The 17,331-nt window shown below is 50.0% G+C and overlaps 1 protein-coding gene across 1 annotated transcript in view; it reads left to right on the top strand.

The window, feature by feature from the left end:
* The window catches only part of PTGES2 (prostaglandin E synthase 2), a 45,705-nt gene that overhangs the window by 18,111 nt on the left and 10,263 nt on the right, over nt 1-17,331 (top strand). Inside the window, exon 5 of the mRNA XM_078646616.1 lies at nt 6,438-6,638. Within this exon, the coding sequence (XP_078502742.1) occupies nt 6,438-6,638 (201 nt within the window). The remainder of the gene's footprint in view (nt 1-6,437; nt 6,639-17,331) is intronic.

The following is a 17,331-nucleotide window of genomic DNA, read 5'->3' as shown; positions in this document are numbered from 1 at the left end:
AGCTCAAGAGTGACTCCCGTGAGCAGAACTGAGGTGTACCGAACCGTGGCAACTCATTAGTCCCATGAGCAGGACTGGCATGTACTAAACCATGGGAGCTCAAGCATGACTCCCGTGAGCAGGACTTCGTGTACCTAACCATGGGAGCACAAGCATCAGCCCTCTGAGCAGGACTGGCGTGTACCCAACCGTGGGAGCTCAAGCGTGACTCCCGTGAGCAGAACTGAGGTGTACCGAACCGTGGCAACTCAAGCATGAGTCCCATGAGCAGGACTGGCGTGTACCTAACTGTGGGAGCTGAAGCGTGACTCCTGTTAGCAGGACTGGCGTGTACCCAACTATGGGAGGACAAGCGTCAGCATTGACCAACCCCAAAGGAGACTCCATGAAAGGATCTCGTCAACCCCCATTAGGCAATTGTAAAAGTACCATCATAATTAATAAAAAAATGACAAAAAGCAATAAGGGTTACCGGAGATATGAATTTTAAAATCTGTTGTAAAAATAGCACCACAAAGCGCCAGTGATAGTCAATGCTGACGCAGTATGCAGGCTAATTGTTCCCCAGTCGTCTGGATATACACAGATCTAAAACCAAACTGAAATGATTCATTTTGGCATCCAGCGTTACAAAAGAACTGCCCTTGGGCTCGACATCCTCCTGTTATGAGCTGCAGGAAATGGGAATAAATCACTAACGGGCTGCCAGCAGAAATGACACTTTACCGCTGGAGCGCTTCGGCCAATATTTATTTATTTTAGAAATTTGTAAAGCGCGTCTGTCACCATTGCAGGGATCCTGGCGCTGATCAGATCAGAGGAGACGGAAAGTGAAACACGGGGAGTGTGAGCTTACAGGCGGTTAACAGGGAAATAACCAGGTATTGTCTCATATGGCCTTATAGTCCGCAGTAGAGCGCGGACTATTAAAGGCCCGCTTTGACTTGGGTGCCTTTAACAAGGGAGCGGGCCTTTAATGGCCGGTAAAGCCCAGCTGCACATGGCTATAAGGCTATTGGAACATTTCGCCCCAAAGGGCAGAATGCTTTAACAAATAAAACCAAGGCCTGTCGGAGCTGTGAAGGGCAACGTTGGAATGTTGATGCTCCGGGCCTCTACGGTTGTTAGAAGCCGGGAGCACTCCACTGTCTTCAATACGGCGCCCAGCACCCCAGTGTTCTGTAAAATGGAAGCCACTGTCCTGCCCTCATCACAAAAGCACAAGTCAAAGAAAGGCAACAAATATCTAAAAAAAAAACATAGCAAAAAATACAAGCTTTTTATAAAAGAAATTAGGCACAACTAAAAAAAGAACCAGAGAAAAACAACCACGTTTTGGGACTTGGTCAGATGGGGATGCGAACGGCCAAAGAAGAGTCTATGATCGGGAATCACCTAGATGGTATACAACGAGTAGGATTCATGTCACGGGTGAGCCACCCCCCCCACCTCGGTTCTCTTGTTGCAACTCCCATGCCAGCTCGGATCACCCACCCAGGCCAAGAAGCTACTATGGGTCCTATATCTGAAGCTTCGCTTAGCGCCTCAATGTATAACGGGCAGTCTTGGGCCAGAAGTTGTGGAAAGCCCCAGCCCCCCACCAGGGAACGCCCGGTGCCTGCTAAGGCCAGTAGTCAAGGAAGCCCCAGGTCCCCACCAGGGCACGCCCGGTGCCTGCTAAGGCCAGTAGTCAAGGAAGTCCCAGGCCCCCACCATGGCACACCTGGTGCCTGCTAAGGCCAGTAGTCAAGGAAGCCCCAGGCTCCCTCCAGGGCACATCTGGTGCCCGTTAGCTCCAGTCCTGCCCCAGCCCCACAGTGTGCCAGCGGATGTCTTCTGAGATGATGTATCCATCTGGGTTTCAGCCTTCGCTAGGGCACTGGATGCTGTATGGCGCCATCATCCGGCCCGACGTCGGGGAACAAGGCAGCAAGGATTGCCATCCATGAAAAGGAACCAGGGGATCCCACCGACTGCAGGCCAGTGTCTACTCTAGATGCTGCGGGAAGAGGATGCTAGGCTGTAGGGCTCGTCGAGGGGACCAGACACTGTCAGACATTTCAGAAGGGTGAGGGCACCATTCATCAGGCTACAAGGCTTGTTTGGATCTCCCTCAATAGATAGCAGTCAAAAACTGGTCCTACAGTTTTGACTTGTAGCTGTCCCTTCTGATTGGCACCCCTGAGAGCTCAGGGTGTTCCCGCGAAGGGAATCTCGGCCGTCCAAGATGTTTGAGAAGAGCCCGCCCTTCAAAGCTGAGGGTTAACGGGGGGCAGCACTTTTACCTTTTCCCTTTAACCTCTTCCTAAATGATATGGGTGAAATCCTCTTGCACCCAGATCTGGACCTTCCCAGGATTGGAGGATTCCAGTCCCAACGTCGCGCTTTGCTGACTTCACTGCCTTCTTACCACAGACCAAGCAGTCACTGCAGCTGCTTCGGGAGGTCACAAGATATTGCCTCAATGCAAATTGAACCATCAATAAAACAATATTCAGGGTCATATGACCCTGAAGACATCTGGAATCAGTATTTTAAAAACCTGGACTAAATCGGAGAGCGCAAAACGTTTCGCCTATCTGGGCATGCATTTTGACGAGAAGATGGCGCATCCATCCAAAAACGGGGCCTCCTGAGACCAAAGGTGGGTGCAATCCTCCGTCTGCCCATCACTTTGGCAGTCAGTCACTCAAACCTGCCATTGATGCATACACACCAAAGGCAGTGGACCCCATGGCCGCTCCCCGTAGCCAACACTGGGTGTGCAGACCTCAGTACTGAGTCCCCTCAGGTTTCCGAGATCGCCAAAGACCCCATCTGGCCACCGGCGGTCACCGTGAGTATTGTGGACGGGCTGCTCATTGCAGCCACATGCTATCATTTGTATTTGAACCATATCTAGTTTGTTACTCTCGGAAAAGAAACTGAGTTTTTTTTCAAAATTCTGACTCTTAGTACATTTTATCTTGCACTAAAAAATGGTTAAAAAACAGAAGAACCAGTGACCCATGTGCATGTATTCGAGGAGGCCGAGAAACAGGTCTGCCCTTTCTATTGATTCACCCTGGCCCTGCCAAGGGACATCAGGCAAGCCATTCTTTTAAATCACTCACTCAGCCAGTGATCTTAGAAAGCGCTGCGGTGACCCGTGAGGGTCTCAAGGCGCTGAATCACTATACAAGAAAATTCAGCGAGGCTTTATCACTCTTCCTCCAGAAAGACTTACAAGAAGTGTACACAGAAGTGTCTTCACATCTTCCGCGAAACTGGCCTGATCACCATCACTCACCGGGGCGAGGGACAGATCCTGTTGCTTTTTTACTACCCAGATCGAAGCACCGAGCAAAACATTCATAGCCCTTTATCTATTTTGTTTTGGGAAAAATGTACAGCATTTTGCAAGTTTTTTTCTTTTTTACTCACTTTTGTAGTGATTCGCTTTATTTGTATGGCCTTTGGCCCTCCAGAATAAACACAAAATACACCCTGAAGGACTATTTCAACAACAAGTTTATTTTTAAAACCTTTATTTGTGAGTGGTACCAAGTCACTGTTAGTATTACATAATACAACAAACTTATTATTTTTTGATGAGGCTTACTCTTTTATATACAGTAAACGTCCAGGTTAATTTAAAGAGCAAAGATAGGGGTCTTATAAAAGAGACACCCTGAAGGACTATTTCAACAACAAGTTTATTTTTAAAACCTTTATTTGTGAGTGGTACCAAGTCACTGTTAGTATTACATAATACAACAAACTTATTATTTTTTGATGAGGCTTACTCTTATATACAGTAAACGTCCAGGTTAATTTAAAGAGCAAAGATAGGGGTCTTATAAAAGAGACACAACTGCTAACTCTAAAGACACCAAAAATATAGATGTTACTATAGTCAACCAGAGAATTGACTCAACCAATCACAGTAGTCCATACTCATTTTACTTTATGGATTATTCCATTTGGTCTGTTCAAGAAGAGTACCAGTGAATATATTGTTGACTCTTCGGTCTCTGTCGTCATCAAAAAGTCCATAAGACCATCTTTGTCCAGGCGCTTTATTTAGACGTAAAACCATTTAGCAACCAGCATTAAAATCTGTCCCAACGCTCTGCTTCCGAGCCCTGCTCACGGGTGAATAGAACGTTCCTGCTCACAAAGCTCCAGTGATCGTCAGTGGTTGCAATAGACCAGACCTGGGCACAGTTTCAGACGGACTGCAGTGGACCGTGGGTCAGATAGACCAACCAGGTTCATCCGTTTAAAGATTTTACCTTCTGACTTAGTTTTAAGTCCCAATCAACCACAGGAGTGCACATGTAAAGCTCCTGAAGACCCCAGGGGAGGCGCTTTGAGACTCCCAGGGTGTCAGCTTGAGGCCAACAGCAAGTTCCAGTCAGGGTCCAGTTACCACTGGTCATCTGGGTATTTCCAGGAGAAGGCCTCTTGCAGCTTGTTTCCCTGTAGCCACACAGGAGATCAAGCAACTGACCCTTGGGGTCCACATCTTAGTCCTGGGTACTAGCTGGAGCAGCTCCAGTCCTGTGTTGATCTTCTGCAGATCCAGAGAGTGTTTTTGAAGAGGGCTCCTAGGAATGCCACATTTATGCCTGGCACCGGCTAGTGGATGAAGGGGGCTCCGGGTTCCTTCTTCTCCAGTGGGGTGACGGTTACCAGGGGTAACCTGGCCCCTTTTACAGCCGTTCCTCTTTGCCTTACAAAGTCTCCGGCCACTCTAAGATGGGCTCTGAGAGCTGGGAGTGTATGTGAAGAGTGTACGACAGTAATCCGTGTGTCCTCCCACATCTAACACTAGACTCTAGTTTGAAGCAGTTACTGAATCCACAACAAACCCCGAGACGGGCGTCTGGTAGGAGTCAACAAGGGCCCTCCAGCATCCAGACAGGGGATCCACAAGAATGGTCTTGGCATCCTGCTCTCTCCCATTCATCTGTACCCCGAGTGTTACATGTGGCTGAACCGATCTATCGAGCACAATCTGACAGTGTGGAGTCACAGGAGGCCCACTGCCCCCCTCTGAATATTCTGTGGAGTTCAGAGGCTTCATCTCTGCCCTATCAGGTCGGCCTATTGTTTGTTCCTTGAAGGCATGCACACATCATTCACACCTATTTAAGGCTGAGCACAGGCTGAGAGCCGATGGTTTATGCTATTTAGCTTTCTGTCCGCTCAGGAAATCAAAGGTAACTTTTTGAAAGTTACTTTTCCTTAATATTTATTAAAAATTCGACTTTATGTTTGAATTCGATTTTTAAAAGGAGTGGTTTAATTACTTTTGTAGCTGTGCCTATTCCTGAGATACACTATAGTATTTTAAGCTGTGCTCTGGTTTTCTACGTAGGACAGCTAGGCTGCCACAGTGAAAATAGTTTTTTGGGCCTGGTTGGTTACTGTAAGGCCATGGTAATATTAATTTTCTACATGTCGCACTTTTAAATACCATGTATCCTGTACCTTGTAGGCTACAAGGCCTACATAGGCGTGATTTACTATGGCCTTATAGCCCGCAGTAGCAGGCTATACCAGCTATTAAAGGCCTGCTCCAACGTTAAAGGCCTGAGCCGAAGGCAAGGGACTTTAACAAGGGAACGGGCCTTTAATAGCCAGTATAGCCCTGCTACGAAGGGCTATAAGGCTATTAGAACATTCTGCCACTAGAGGGAAGAATGTTCTAACAAATAAAACAAAGACCTCTCACAGCTCGAGGGGATTTAAATCCCCTCGAGCTCCGAGAGGCCTTTGTAACACATTGGAATGTTGCTCTTTACCGGCCTGTAGAAGCAGGGAGGGCTCCTCTGAATGCAATGGAGCTCCCAACATTCTAATGTTCTAATAATATTTAAAAGGGAGGTTTTTACCTGTCAAAAAGGGTTATTTTAAGAGGTCGCGTTGCAGGTTTTACACGTCCCAGTCCGGTTTTAGAGGGTAGGCCTGAAAGCATGTTTTCTTTTGTGACAGTAGTGAATGGCGCAACAAATGCGGTAATACGCAGGTGATAGTTAACTTTTCAAGACAATGGTGTCGTTTTGCACCATATACTATGACCTTCTAGAAAAGTTAAATACGCCAATCGGGATTTGCTAATGTCCTGATGTTTAGCAGTCGTTGCACATACACTAGTCGCTGGACAGCAGTGCCCAGTGTGCAGAATAAACTAGTGCCAAACAAAAGGCAATATTCAGGAATGAGCACACACAAATGTGAATTTCTTGCATACGTCATTCAATCAACTGCCCATTCATGCATGGCTCCATCCAGCCCCTGCGATAGGTGCTAATATTCACAACCTCACTCGCAGCTTTCTGCTTCTTATGCGTACCCTGCCTACTCACGTGTTCATTTGCCTCCACAGGCTTGTATGTTTATATCTTCTTTTTCTTTTCACTGGCATTTTCTTCTTTCTGACTTGTATTCAGGGAGGAAATGAAGTGGAGGCGATGGGTGGATGACCGGCTGGTCCACCTCATCTCTCCCAACGTTTACCGCACTCCTGGCGAAGCTCTGGCCTCCTTCGATTACATTGTCCGTGTGGGCAAATTTGGTGCAGTGGAAGGTTTTTTTGCCAAGTACTTTGGTGCAGCTGCCATGTTCATCATCGGCAAGAGGCTGAAGAGCCGGTGAGTGAAGTTTTAGAAAACTGAACCTACAAATATACGTAGGAATCATTTGCTGTCTCCTAAATTTCTGCCCATTCAGCATTTTCAGTTGAATTCTAGTCCTGTGGTTCCTATGCTCTTGCCTCCCCCCCCACCCCTTTTTCCTTCTGGGTGTTCTGTGACATCTGCTCCTTGTGTGTGATGCTAGCGGTAGAGTGCTGGTGTGACTGGTATTTATTCATGTGTGTGTGGTGTGTAGTCTGTAGTCTTTGCAGGATTGAGGTATCTCTTCACACAGAATACATTGTTGGTACTATACATGCCTGAGATGCATCAGTGCTGTGTCATGCTGTCTGAAGTGGGTACTTGAGAGAGATCTGTAGTGTACACATAGGATTGATATCTGTGCTTATGTATGAGTTCCGGCTCAGTGTGTGTGTGCGAGTGTCATCTGTTCTTATGTGTGAGATCAGGCCCAGCATGTGTACGCGTGTCTTCTGTGCTCGTGTGAGAGAGCAGGCCCAGCATGTGTACGCGTGTCTTCTGTGCTCATGTGTGAGAGCAGGCCCAGCATGTGTACGCGTGTCTTCTGTGCTCATGTGTGAGATCAGGCCCAGCATGTATACGCGTGAGTGTCATCTGTGCTTATGTGTGAGATCAGGCCCAGCATGTGTGCGCGTGAGTGGTATTTGTGCTCATGTGTGGGATCAGGCCCAGCATGTGTACGCGTGTCTTCTGTGCTCATGTGTGAGATCAGGCCCAGCATGTGTACGCGTGTCTTCTGTGCTCATGTGTGAGATCAGGCCCAGCATGTATACGCGTGAGTGTCATCTGTGCTTATGTGTGAGATCAGGCCCAGCATGTGTACGCGTGTCTTCTGTGCTCATGTGTGAGAGCAGGCCCAGCATGTGTACGCGTGTCTTCTGTGCTCATGTGTGAGAGCAGGCCCAGCATGTGTACGCGTGTCTTCTGTGCTCATGTGTGAGATCAGGCCCAGCATGTGTACGCGTTAGTGTCATCTGTGCTTATGTGTGAGATCAGGCCGAGCATGTGTGCGCGTGAGTGGTATTTGTGCTCATGTGTGGGATCAGGCCCAGCATGTGTACGCGTGTCTTCTGTGCTCATGTGTGAGATCAGGCCCAGCATGTGTACGCGTGTCTTCTGTGCTCATGTGTGAGATCAGGCCCAGCATGTATACGCGTGAGTGTCATCTGTGCTTATGTGTGAGATCAGGCCCAGCATGTGTACGCGTGTCTTCTGTGCTCATGTGTGAGAGCAGGCCCAGCATGTGTACGCGTGTCTTCTGTGCTCATGTGTGAGAGCAGGCCCAGCATGTGTACGCGTGTCTTCTGTGCTCATGTGTGAGATCAGGCCCAGCATGTGTACGCGTTAGTGTCATCTGTGCTTATGTGTGAGATCAGGCCGAGCATGTGTGCGCGTGAGTGGTATTTGTGCTCATGTGTGGGATCAGGCCCAGCATGTGTACGCGTGTCTTCTGTGCTCATGTGTGAGATCAGGCCCAGCATGTGTACGCGTGTCTTCTGTGCTCATGTGTGAGATCAGGCCCAGCATGTATACGCGTGAGTGTCATCTGTGCTTATGTGTGAGATCAGGCCCAGCATGTGTACGCGTGTCTTCTGTGCTTATGTGTGGGATCAGGCCCAGCATGTGTACGCGTGTCTTCTGTGCTCATGTGTGAGATCAGGCCCAGCATGTGTACGCGTGTCTTCTGTGCTCGTGTGTGGGATCAGGCCCAGCATGTGTACGCGTGTCTTCTGTGCATATGTGTGAGATCAGGCCCAGCATGTGTACGCGTGTCTTCTGTGCTCATGTGTGAGATCAGGCCCAGCATGTATACGCGTGAGTGTCATCTGTGCTTATGTGTGAGATCAGGCCCAGCATGTGTACGCGTGTCTTCTGTGCTCGTGTGTGGGATCAGGCCCAGCATGTGTACGCGTGTCTTCTGTGCTCATGTGTGAGATCAGGCCCAGCATGTGTACGCGTGTCTTCTGTGCTCATGTGTGAGATCAGGCCCAGCATGTATACGCGTGAGTGTCATCTGTGCTTATGTGTGGGATCAGGCCCAGCATGTGTACGCGTGTCTTCTGTGCTTATGTGTGGGATCAGGCCCAGCATGTGTACGCGTGTCTTCTGTGCTCGTGTGTGAGATCAGGCCCAGCATGTGTACGCGTGTCTTCTGTGCTCGTGTGTGGGATCAGGCCCAGCATGTGTACGCGTGTCTTCTGTGCTCGTGTGTGAGATCAGGCCCAGCATGTGTACGCGTGTCTTCTGTGCTCGTGTGTGGGATCAGGCCCAGCATGTGTACGCGTGTCTTCTGTGCTCGTGTGAGAGATCAGGCCCAGCATGTGTACGCGTGTCTTCTGTGCTCGTGTGTGGGATCAGGCCCAGCATGTGTACGCGTGTCTTCTGTGCTCATGTGTGAGATCAGGCCCAGCATGTATACGCGTGAGTGTCATCTGTGCTTATGTGTGAGATCAGGCCCAGCATGTGTACGCGTGTCTTCTGTGCTCATGTGTGAGATCAGGCCCAGCATGTGTACGCGTGTCTTCTGTGCTCATGTGTGAGATCAGGCCCAGCATGTGTACGCGTGTCTTCTGTGCTCGTGTGTGGGATCAGGCTCAGCATGTGTACGCGTGTCTTCTGTGCATATGTGTGAGATCAGGCCCAGCATGTTTACGCGTGAGTGTAATCTGTTCTTATGTGTGAGATCAGGCCCAGCATGTGTACGTGTGTCATCTGTGATTATGTGTGAGATCAGGCCCAGCATGTGTACGCGTGTCTTCTGTGCTCATGTGTGAGATCAGGCCCAGCATGTGTACGCGTGTCTTCTGTGCTCGTGTGTGGGATCAGGCCCAGCATGTGTACGCGTGTCTTCTGTGCATATGTGTGAGATCAGGCCCAGCATGTGTACGCGTGTCTTCTGTGCTCATGTGTGAGATCAGGCCCAGCATGTATACGCGTGAGTGTCATCTGTGCTCATGTGTGAGATCAGGCCCAGCATGTGTACGCGTGTCTTCTGTGCTCGTGTGTGGGATCAGGCCCAGCATGTGTACGCGTGTCTTCTGTGCTCATGTGTGAGATCAGGCCCAGCATGTGTACGCGTGTCTTCTGTGCTCATGTGTGAGATCAGGCCCAGCATGTATACGCGTGAGTGTCATCTGTGCTTATGTGTGAGATCAGGCCCAGCATGTGTACGCGTGTCTTCTGTGCTTATGTGTGAGATCAGGCCCAGCATGTGTACGCGTGTCTTCTGTGCTCATGTGTGAGATCAGGCCCAGCATGTGTACGCGTGTCTTCTGTGCTAGTGTGTGGGATCAGGCCCAGCATGTGTACGCGTGTCTTCTGTGCATATGTGTGAGATCAGGCCCAGCATGTTTACGCGTGAGTGTCATCTGTTCTTATGTGTGAGATCAGGCCCAGCATGTGTACGTGTGTCATCTGTGATTATGTGTGAGATCAGGCCCAGCATGTGTGAGTGTCATCTGTGCTTATGTGTGTGATCAGGCCCAGCCTGTGTACGCGTTACTGGTATATGTGCTTTTGTGTGACATCAGGCCCAGTATGTGTACGCGTGTCTTCTGTGCTCATGTGTGAGATCAGGCCCAGCATGTGTACGCGTTAGTGTCATCTGTGCTTATGTGTGAGATCAGGCCCAGCATGTGTGCGCGTGAGTGGTATTTGTGCTTATGTGTGGGATCAGGCCCAGCATGTGTACGCGTGTCTTCTGTGCTCATGTGTGAGATCAGGCCCAGCATGTGTACGCGTTAGTGTCATCTGTGCTTATGTGTGAGATCAGGCCCAGCATGTGTGCGCGTGAGTGGTATTTGTGCTTATGTGTGGGATCAGGCCCAGCATGTGTACGCGTGTCTTCTGTGCTCATGTGTGAGATCAGGCCCAGCATGTGTACGCGTGTCTTCTGTGCTCATGTGTGAGATCAGGCCCAGCATGTATACGCGTGAGTGTCATCTGTGCTTATGTGTGAGATCAGGCCCAGCATGTGTACGCGTGTCTTCTGTGCTCATGTGTGAGATCAGGCCCAGCATGTGTACGCGTGTCTTCTGTGCTCATGTGTGAGATCAGGCCCAGCATGTATACGCGTGAGTGTCATCTGTGCTTATGTGTGAGATCAGGCCCAGCATGTGTACGCGTGTCTTCTGTGCTCATGTGTGAGATCAGGCCCAGCATGTGTACGCGTGAGTGTCTTCTGTGCTCATGTGTGAGATCAGGCCCAGCATGTGTGCGCGTGAGTGGTATTTGTGCTTATGTGTGGGATCAGGCCCAGCATGTGTACGCGTGTCTTCTGTTCTCATGTGTGAGATCAGGCCCAGCATGTGTATGCGTGTCTTCTGTGCTCATGTGTGAGATCAGGCCCAGCATGTGTGCGCGTGTCATCTGTGCTTATGTATGAGATCAGGCCCAGCATGTGTACACGTGAGTGTCATCTGTGCTTATGTGTGAGATCAGGCCCAGCATGTGTACGCGTGTCTTCTGTGCTCGTTTGTGGGATCAGGCCCAGCATGTGTACGCGTGTCTTCTGTGCTCATGTGTGAGATCAGGCCCAGCATGTGTACGCGTGTCTTCTGTGCTCATGTGTGAGATCAGGCCCAGCATGTATACGCGTGAGTGTCATCTGTGCTTATGTGTGAGATCAGGCCCAGCATGTGTACGCGTGTCTTCTGTGCTTATGTGTGGGATCAGGCCCAGCATGTGTACGCGCGTCTTCTGTGCTCATGTGTGAGATCAGGCCCAGCATGTTTACGCGTGTCTTCTGTGCTCGTGTGTGGGATCAGGCCCAGCATGTGTACGCGTGTCTTCTGTGCATGTATTTGAGATCAGGCCCAGCATGTTTACGCGTGAGTGTAATCTGTTCTTATGTGTGAGATCAGGCCCAGCATGTGTACGTGTGTCATCATTGATTATGTGTGAGATCAGGCCCAGCATGTGTACGCGTGTCTTCTGTGCTCATGTGTGAGATCAGGCCCAGCATGTGTACGCGTGTCTTCTGTGCTCGTGTGTGGGATCAGGCCCAGCATGTGTACGCGTGTCTTCTGTGCATGTGTGAGAGATCAGGCCCAGCATGTGTACGCGTGTCTTCTGTGCTCATGTGTGAGATCAGACCCAGCATGTATACGCGTGAGTGTCATCTGTGCTTATGTGTGAGATCAGGCCCAGCATGTGTACGCGTGTCTTCTGTGCTCGTGTGTGGGATCAGGCCCAGCATGTGTACGCGTGTCTTCTGTGCTCATGTGTGAGATCAGGCCCAGCATGTATACCCGTGAGTGTCATCTGTGCTTATGTGTGAGATCAGGCCCAGCATGTGTACGCGTGTCTTCTGTGCTTGTGTGGGATCAGGCCCAGCATGTGTACGCGTGTCTTCTGTGCTCATGTGTGAGATCAGGCCCAGCATGTGTACGCGTGTCTTCTGTGCTCGTGTGTGGGATCAGGCCCAGCATGTGTACGCGTGTCTTCTGTGCATATGTGTGAGATCAGGCCCAGCATGTTTACGCGTGAGTGTAATCTGTTCTTATGTGTGAGATCAGGCCCAGCATGTGTACGTGTGTCATCTGTGATTATGTGTGAGATCAGGCCCAGCATGTGTACGCGTGTCTTCTGTGCTCATGTGTGAGATCAGGCCCAGCATGTGTACGCGTGTCTTCTGTGCTCGTGTGTGGGATCAGGCCCAGCATGTGTACGCGTGTCTTCTGTGCATATGTGTGAGATCAGGCCCAGCATGTGTACGCGTGTCTTCTGTGCTCATGTGTGAGATCAGGCCCAGCATGTGTACGCGTGTCTTCTGTGCTCATGTGTGTGATCAGGCCCAGCATGTATACGCGTGAGTGTCATCTGTGCTCATGTGTGAGATCAGGCCCAGCATGTGTACGCGTGTCTTCTGTGCTCGTGTGTGGGATCAGGCCCAGCATGTGTACGCGTGTCTTCTGTGCTCATGTGTGAGATCAGGCCCAGCATGTGTACGCGTGTCTTCTGTGCTCATGTGTGAGATCAGGCCCAGCATGTATACGCGTGAGTGTCATCTGTGCTTATGTGTGAGATCAGGCCCAGCATGTGTACGCGTGTCTTCTGTGCTTATGTGTGAGATCAGGCCCAGCATGTGTACTCGTGTCTTCTGTGCTCATGTGTGAGATCAGGCCCAGCATGTGTACGCGTGTCTTCTGTGCTCGTGTGTGGGATCAGGCCCAGCATGTGTACGCGTGTCTTCTGTGCATATGTGTGAGATCAGGCCCAGCATGTTTACGCGTGAGTGTAATCTGTTCTTATGTGTGAGATCAGGCCCAGCATGTGTACGTGTGTCATCTGTGATTATGTGTGAGATCAGGCCCAGCATGTGTGAGTGTCATCTGTGCTTATGTGTGTGATCAGGCCCAGCCTGTGTACGCGTTACTGGTATATGTGCTTTTGTGTGACATCAGGCCCAGTATGTGTACGCGTGTCTTCTGTGCTCATGTGTGAGAGCAGGCCCAGCATGTGTACGCGTGTCTTCTGTGCTCATGTGTGAGATCAGGCCCAGCATGTGTACGCGTTAGTGTCATCTGTGCTTATGTGTGAGATCAGGCCCAGCATGTGTGCGCGTGAGTGGTATTTGTGCTTGTGTGGGATCAGGCCCAGCATGTGTACGCGTGTCTTCTGTGCTCATGTGTGAGATCAGGCCCAGCATGTGTACGCGTGTCTTCTGTGCTCATGTGTGAGATCAGGCCCAGCATGTATACGCGTGAGTGTCATCTGTGCTTATGTGTGAGATCAGGCCCAGCATGTGTACGCGTGTCTTCTGTGCTCATGTGTGAGATCAGGCCCAGCATGTGTACGCGTGAGTGTCATCTGTGCTTGTGTGTGAGATCAGGCCCAGCATGTGTACGCGTGAGTGTCTTCTGTGCTCATGTGAGAGATCAGGCCCAGCATGTATACGCGTGAGTGTCATCTGTGCTTATGTGTGAGATCAGGCCCAGCATGTGTACGCGTGTCATCTGTGCTTATGTATGAGATCAGGCCCAGCATGTGTACGCGTGAGTGTCATCTGTGCTTGTGTGTGAGATCAGGCCCAGCATGTGTGCGAGTGAGTGGTATTTGTGCTTATGTGTGGGATCAGGCCCAGCATGTGTATGCGTGTCTTCTGTGCTCATGTGTGAGATCAGGCCCAGCATGTGTATGCGTGTCTTCTGTGCTCATGTGTGAGATCAGGCCCAGCATGTGTACGCGTGAGTGTCATCTGTGCTTATGTATGAGATCAGGCCCAGCATGTGTACACGTGAGTGTCATCTGTGCTTATGTGTGAGATCAGGCCCAGCATGTGTACGCGTGTCATCTGTGCTTATGTGTGAGATCAGGCCCAGCATGTGTACACGTGTCATCTGTGCAAGATCAGGCCTAGCATGTGTACTTGTGAGTGGTATCTGTGCTTATGTGTGAGATCAGGCCCAGCATGTGTACGTGTGTCATCTGTGCTTATGCGTGAGATCCGTCCTAGTGTGTGTACGTGTGAGTGGTATCTGTGCTTGTGTGAGATCAGGCCCAGCATGTGTACGGGTGAGTGGTATCTGTGCTTATACATGAGATCCGTCCTAGTGTGTGTACGTGTGAGTGGTATTTGTGCTTATGTGTGAGATCAGGCCCAGCATGTGTGCGCGTGTCATCTGTGCGAAATCAGGCCTAGCATGTGTGCGCGTGAGTGGTATCTGTGCTTATGTGTGAGATCAGGCCCAGCATGTGTACGGGTGAGTGGTATCTGTGATTATACATGAGATCCGTCCTAGTGTGTGTACGTGTGAGTGGTATCTGTACTTATGCATGAGATCAGGCCCAGCATGTGTACGCGTGTCTTCTGTGCTCATGTGTGAGATCAGGCCCAGCATGTGTACGCCTGTCTTCTGTGCTCATGTGTGAGATCAGGCCCAGCATGTATACGCGTGAGTGTCATCTGTGCTCATGTGTGAGATCAGGCCCAGCATGTGTACGTGTGAGTGGTATCTATGCTTATGTATAAGATCCAGCTCAGAGTATGTACGCGTGAGTGGTAGCCCCTGCAACCGGGTTGAACTGGGCTATGCACAGGGACACCAAATGTGCCCCTAGTGCGGACTTCAAAGCACTCTTGGAGTGCACACACCCAGCCCCAATATACTAAAGCCTGTCTGGGAGGTGGTTACACCTCCCTGTGACAGGAAACCTGTTGTTCAGGCATCCCCTGCCGGAGTTTCGTCCAGCAGCAGGAGAACAGACTCGTGTCTGTGGCATCCATTTTGTGATGCCAGGGTTCAGTTAAGCTGGTACCGGGTGTACCGGTGTGGTCATGTTTCTCCCTCTAGAAGGGTGGAATCATACCCCTGCCGCCAGAACTGGGGGGGGTATGATTCCAGACGCAACATGTTTCCTTGCAGCCATTCCAAAGTTAGCATTTACCGCGAGGTTATAATGCACCTAAGAGTATATGGTCTGGCTGCATCACAGAACAGCCCCAGAGAATAGATTCTGAAGGCTGCAGAGGGGCCCTGCTCATGCATGGGCACCCTCTCACACGAAACCCAGCACCCTGCCTTCGGGATTGATAAAGCGATACCACAGGGTCAGACTGATTTGCATATGGCCATGTCTGAACTGGGGTGATGGATTAAACCCAGATCTGTTGACTGGGGGTGTATGTTTGATTTGCTCAAACGCTCCGTCCATCATCCCCTTTGGTAGCGTTCATGATTGATTAAGCCTGCCGTAGGGGTGACTGATAGGTGTATATGTGTAATTATATAAGGTAGATATAGGGAACCTATATCTCAGTAAGGGGTGCATGCACCACCTTACCCAGGCTGCAGTAGCAGACCTGTGGTGTCATTTTGGAAGCCTGCCCGGGTGGCATAATCCATGCTGCAGCCCCTGGTAGGCCTCTGGGGTACCTATGTCCTGGGTACCTAAGGTACCATATACTAGGGTCTCACACGGGTACCCCAGTAACCAAACTGGAGTGTACCTAAAGCACATGGAATCTTTTGAGAGAGGAAGCAGCTAGGCTGGGGTCCTGGATAGCAGGGCCCCAGCCAGACTAAAGTCGAAAAACAGTGAAACACCAGCAAAAAGTGGGGGTAACTATAAGAAGCAGATCCTACTCTCCTACAGATGGGACGCCTCATGAGACGAGCAGCAATAGGGAAGGCTCCTGCTGAGTTATCCTGATGTCTTCATTGAGAGCCCTGAAGCTTCACTGAGGAGTTGTCCCAGTTGGAATCTATTGACACTTCCAATTTTTCAGACAGACTTGGGAGGAGTTGGGAGGAGGAGCTTTAGGAACTTGCAAATGCTCTAAACAGCCCGAGTTAGGAGGGGGGACGAAGGGTGCGCCTTCAAATGACAGGCTAAGGCGCTCGACCTCGGACCTGGGGATCTGGGTTCGAGTCTTGGCAACGACACCAAACATCCTGTGATTCTGGGCAAATCACTTAATCTCCCCGTGCCTAACAAAAGTGAATGTGTGTCCTCATGTAACGTAACTGGTGCTATGTAAAGCGCCCTGATACCTGATTCAGTTTGGGTCAAGTTTGCGCTATTTAAAACTTTGAAGAAAAAAAAAAGTTGTATCTCAGTTGTCAGTTTCTAATACTTCGGCTTTCTGAGAACTTCGAAACCTGCAAACCTTTCACTTGTTTGCTCATCAGAAATGTTGGTGAATGACAGTTAGCGCGCGGATCATGTGGCAAGCACCACGGCGGTCTCTATGCCAGTGTTTACTTCCCCCTGCTTTCTGGACAAAGTCGCTCAATTAAGTCTTCTTGGCTTTGGGAGGTGCCTCTGCTGACCCTTCCCAGAGACGCGTGATGTGGTTATGGATCTTACTCTGGTTTCCTCTCTTGGAAGCACTTCCAGGCACTAGAGCACACGCAGCAAAGGCTGCTGGGACACTAATTCTTAAACAAGAGTGGCTCTTCCTTAGCAAGGAGACACATTCTCTCCAGATGGTACAGTTAGAATGCCACATTGCTTGACATTATGTATGCAAACAGACTAAATGGTTGATGCAAATTTTTATGCCCCATAACTGACCTATGACAGCTGTTGATACTCTCCAGATCAAGTACCTCACTCAGGCCAAAGTTTCTCATTTGAATGTGGTGACCTATCGAGTGCCGACTGTTCTCACCTATTGCCGCTATAACCGACAGCGCGGTTAAGATTGAAGTTATTACTGGGAGAGATTGGGGGATAGCTGTGATATTCTGAAAAGAAAGCAGAACCCGTAAATTTATCTCTGTGATGTATGAATTTGTGTCAGAGAATTATCCGTTACAGGATGCACTGTCTCCAGTGCCCACGTGTGAGTGGTGTTGGCGTTCATACACATATGTTGCACTGTTTGGGTACTTGTGTGTGTGTACAGCACTGCATCCAGTGCCCACAGGTGAGTGGTGTTTGTGTTCACACACGTCTTGCTCTGTTTTGGTACTTGTGTATGTGTGTGCACAGCACTGCTCACGTGAGTGCTGTTTGTGTTCACACAGGTGTGTTGCCATAAATGGGTACTTGTGTGCACACAGCACTGCATTCAGTGCCCACGTGTGAGTGGTGTTTGTGTTCACACGCGTGTTGCCATGTTTGGGTATCTGTGTGTGTGTGTGTGCACAGCACTGCATCCACTGCTCACGTGTGAATGGTGTTTCATACACGTGTGTTGCACTGTTTTGGTACTTGTGTGTGT

This window comes from Lissotriton helveticus, chromosome 5_2, assembly GCF_964261635.1.
Source record: "Lissotriton helveticus chromosome 5_2, aLisHel1.1, whole genome shotgun sequence".
NCBI lineage: Eukaryota > Metazoa > Chordata > Amphibia > Caudata > Salamandridae > Lissotriton > Lissotriton helveticus.
This window is presented reverse-complemented; position numbering and strand designations above follow the sequence as displayed.